At 47.8% G+C, this 3,942-nt stretch overlaps 1 protein-coding gene across 1 annotated transcript; it reads right to left on the reverse strand.

Moving 5' to 3' along the window:
- Nucleotides 1-753: 753 nt before the first annotated feature.
- LOC129700052 (ovarian cancer G-protein coupled receptor 1) lies at nt 754-2,805 on the reverse strand. Its single transcript, XM_055640227.1, has one exon. The coding sequence runs from the start codon at nt 2,803-2,805 to the stop codon at nt 1,771-1,773; it is 1,035 nt and encodes a 344-aa protein (XP_055496202.1). The 3' UTR covers nt 754-1,770.
- Between the last annotated feature and the right edge of the window lie 1,137 nt (nt 2,806-3,942).

Below are 3,942 nucleotides of genomic sequence, written 5' to 3' on the forward strand. Positions count from 1 at the left end.
GTGACATTTAGGTTCGCGATTCTCCTTCAGAATGAGAGTCAGGGAAGAGAGAGACATAAAGATATGAAAGGGTAAGGTGTGAAAAAGAGATAAAAGTGGATGATAATCAAGCAAAATGCTTCATGGAAAAGGCAACGTTTTGAGTTGGGACCCTTGTTCAGATTGATTGTATTCGGGACGCTGGAAAGGAGGTGGGAACAGCACAAAGCCTGGCAAGTGAAAGGTGGATTGTGTTAAAGGGAACTGCAGATGCTGGTTTATACTGAAATAGGTGGGCACAGATAGATACAGGTGAGGGGGGTTTGAACGGCAGATGGATGGAGAAAGGCCAGGGATGGGAAGAAGACAGGTGTGAGATAAGGAGATGAAGAAATGTCCCAACCTAAAACAGCACTTATCCATGACCCCCAGAAGAAATGCTGCCTGACCTGCTGAGTTACTCCAGCCACTCCGTGTCTTTTATTGTAAACCATCCGTTTACATCTGCCCAGGATAAGAAGGCTCTGCAGAGAGTAGTGCGTTTGGCCGAACGCACTATGGGAACCACACTCGTCCCCCTGCAGGAACTATACATCAGAAGGTGCAACAAGATCATGGGAGACCCCTTCCACCCCAGCAACGGACTGTTCCAGACTGTTGGTCAGGTCAGGCAAACGCCTCCGTTGCCATGTTGTGAGAACGGAGAGGATGAGAAGGAGTTTCTTCCCAGAGGCCATTGGGACTGTAAACTCCTATCTCTCCAGGGACTAACTTTACTGTACCAATTTACTGTTGTGTGGTGTCTTTTTTAAATTGCTGTTTTTTTTCCTTTTTCTTCCCTTCCTCCCACAAATATGTAATATGTGATCATGTGATTCTGTTTGTAGTTTGTTTGTTTGTTTTTTGCACGATTCGCGAGCATTGCTACTTTTCATTTCTCTGCACATCTCGTGTGTGTATGTGACGAATAAACTTGACTTGACTTGACTTGTCTGAAAGAATTACCGATTCTTGGCACAGAGTAAGTATTCTAACGCAAACATTTGGTTTTCAAGCAGTGACTTTTTAAAAATAAAATACATTGGCAATTAAGGAGAGGAACATCAACGGAAAGTACTTTGAAAAAAAGAAAGTGCAACACATATGGCAATCCCCCTTAACTAGAAAACAACTGTTCTTTTATTGTGACGGTATGGCATACTGGCACCTCTAGAAAGTCCCAGACATGTTGACGTACAGAAACCAACATCGTATTGCGAACTATTGTGTAGGTACCGGCACTTTCTTGTCTATTGGAAACAATCAACTTCAGTGAGGTGGGGACTAGGCAGATCTTCCAAAACAAACCATGGAATATCACGACTGGACAGGTACATGGATAGGAAACATTTTAGATGGATATGGGCCAAACGCAAGCAGGTGGGACTAGTGTAGATGGGACATGTTGTTTGGTGTTTGGGCAGGTTGGGCTGTAGGCCCTGTTTTCAAACTGTCCCGCGGAACGAGTTCATTTCACGAGTTCTCCCGAGTTTGCCTGCACGTTAGCGAGTCTTCCTGAGAACCTGCCGTTAGCACTAAGAGATGTCCCCGAGCTCCGACGTACCCGCTACGTTCATTCTCCGTGCTTACCACGAGTTTGATTTTTCTTTAACTCGGGAGAGCTCTTGGAATGAACTCGCACCGTGGGACAGACAGGGCTGACTCTGGAGACTATGTCTCTACTATTTCATGTCCATGTGAAGGGACGCATGTCATACAGGGCCACACTCACTCAGTGCAGCCCTGGTAAGGTCAACATGCATTACATGGCCTGGAAGTTCTCGCATTCGAGCGGATGCTAGGCCTTGAGGCAAAGCTGGCGATCCGAGAGTTAAAGTTGGCGGATTCCCGCTCATGGAAGAGGTTGGTCAGGGGCTCAAGGAGCCTCATCAGGACCCCTTGGCTGCTCTCGGAGACAAAGGAGTAGAGGAAGGGGTCGACCACGCAGTTTAAGCTGGTCATGAGTAGCCCGAAGTGGTAAAAGTGGAAGATGTTCCTCACGGATTGGCACGTTTTCTCAAACAGAGTTCGGACCAGCAGCATGAGGTGATAAGGTACAAAACAGATGCAGAAAATGCCAATGGCACTTAGCACCAACTTTTTGATCCTCAACTTTTGTTCCTGCTGAATTCCTGTGCTCCTGTGAATGGACATCAGCACCCTGCGGTACAAGAACGAGAGCAGGGCCACGGGGAGAAGGAAGCCAACGGTGAGGCGGTAGTAGTTGACATTCCTTTGCCAGCTCTGAATGGGATAATGTTCGAAGCACAACAGGTGGTTGTTCCGGTCCATCACCGTCTCGTTGTGTCCGAAGATGAAGAGGGCCGTCCCGATCTCTTTGCTCCAGACCAGGACGCTGACCAGAACGGCCGCCTTCACCGTCCTGAAGGCGTGGAACCTCAAGGGGTGGACCACCGCCAGGTAGCGGTCCATGGAGATGCAGCAGAGGAAGGCGATGCTGACGTAGATGTTCTCGTAGAGGACGAGACCGGTGAGCCGGCACAGATGTTCCCCATGCACCCAGTTATCCCCCTGCAGCAGGTACTGAATCCACAGGGGCAGGCAGGCCAGGTGCAACAGGTCGGAGATGGTCAGGTTACAGAGGTAGATGCCCAGTTCGTTACCCTCCCTGACCTGCAGGTAGCTGTGGTACAGCGACAGGAGGCTGGTGGGCAGGCCAAGGATGAAGATAAAGATGTAGACAGCTGAGAATAAGCCCTGGTGGATGCTGTAATCCAGGCTGCAGTTGGTGCAGTTGACCTCATTGCATTTCACTTGATTGTCCATTGTCAGCAAAAACCAAGCTGGACCTCCTCGCCGCAATCCTGACCTCAGACAGGATTACCAAGCTTGTTTGCTTTTTAAGGTCCTCCTAAGAGAAGGAAAATAGAAAATAATTTATTAAATCAAACAGATCCTGAAATTCTTAGAGTCACAGTGTACAGCGTGTGAGCAGGCCATTCAGCTCAACTTGCCCACGCCAACCAATATGTCCCATCTTCCTGCTAGTCCCACAAGTCCCGCTCTCCTGCGTTTGGCCCATATCCTTCTAAACTTATCTTATGCATGTAACCTGTCCTAAATGTTTGTTAGACCTCATGATAATACCTGCCTCAACTACCTCCTCTGTCAGCTCGTTCCATACACCCACCGGACTCCGTGGGCCAAAGGCCTTGTTTCCATACTGTTGTTTAAAAAAAATAATCTTGGCCTCTAATAATTCCCCAACTCTTCCAATTTACCTTCTTACTCTCTTCAAAAAGTTCCTGAACCGTAAACTATAACAACATTCACTTGGACAGGTACATGGATAGGAAAAGTTGGGGGATATGGGCCAAACAGTCAGGTGGGACTAACTTAGCTGGGGCATGGTGGTTTGCTGTGGACATGTGCTGTATGACTCTATGAAACCTTTCTCTCTCCACAGTTTTTTAGAGATACAGCGCGGAAACAGGCTCCTTCCGAGTCCGTTCCGACCAGCGATCCCCCGCACATTAACACTATCCTACACACATTAGGAACATTTTACATTTATACCAAGCCAATTAACCTACAAACCTGTGCGTCTTTGGACTGTGGTAGGAAACCGAAGATCTCAGAGAAAACCCACACAGGTCACGGGGAGAACGTACAAACTCCATACAGACAGCACCTGTAGTCAGGATCGAACCCGGGTCTTTGGCGCTGCAAGAGCTGTAAGGCAGCACCTCTACCGCTGCGGCTTTCCTGTATGCTCACTATTTTTCATTTTTCAAAGTATCGATCTACACGATAATGATTTGATCTCTTTTTGCAATCGGTGGTGAGATAGTGGTGAGACATAGAAACATAGAAAATAGGTGCAGGAGTAGGCCATTCATCCCTTCGAGCCAGCACCGCCTTTCTATATGATCATGGCTGATCATCCAAAATCAGTACCCCGAT

The sequence above is a fragment of the Leucoraja erinacea genome, chromosome 9, assembly GCF_028641065.1.
Source record: "Leucoraja erinacea ecotype New England chromosome 9, Leri_hhj_1, whole genome shotgun sequence".
NCBI classification, from domain to species: Eukaryota; Metazoa; Chordata; class Chondrichthyes; order Rajiformes; family Rajidae; genus Leucoraja; species Leucoraja erinaceus.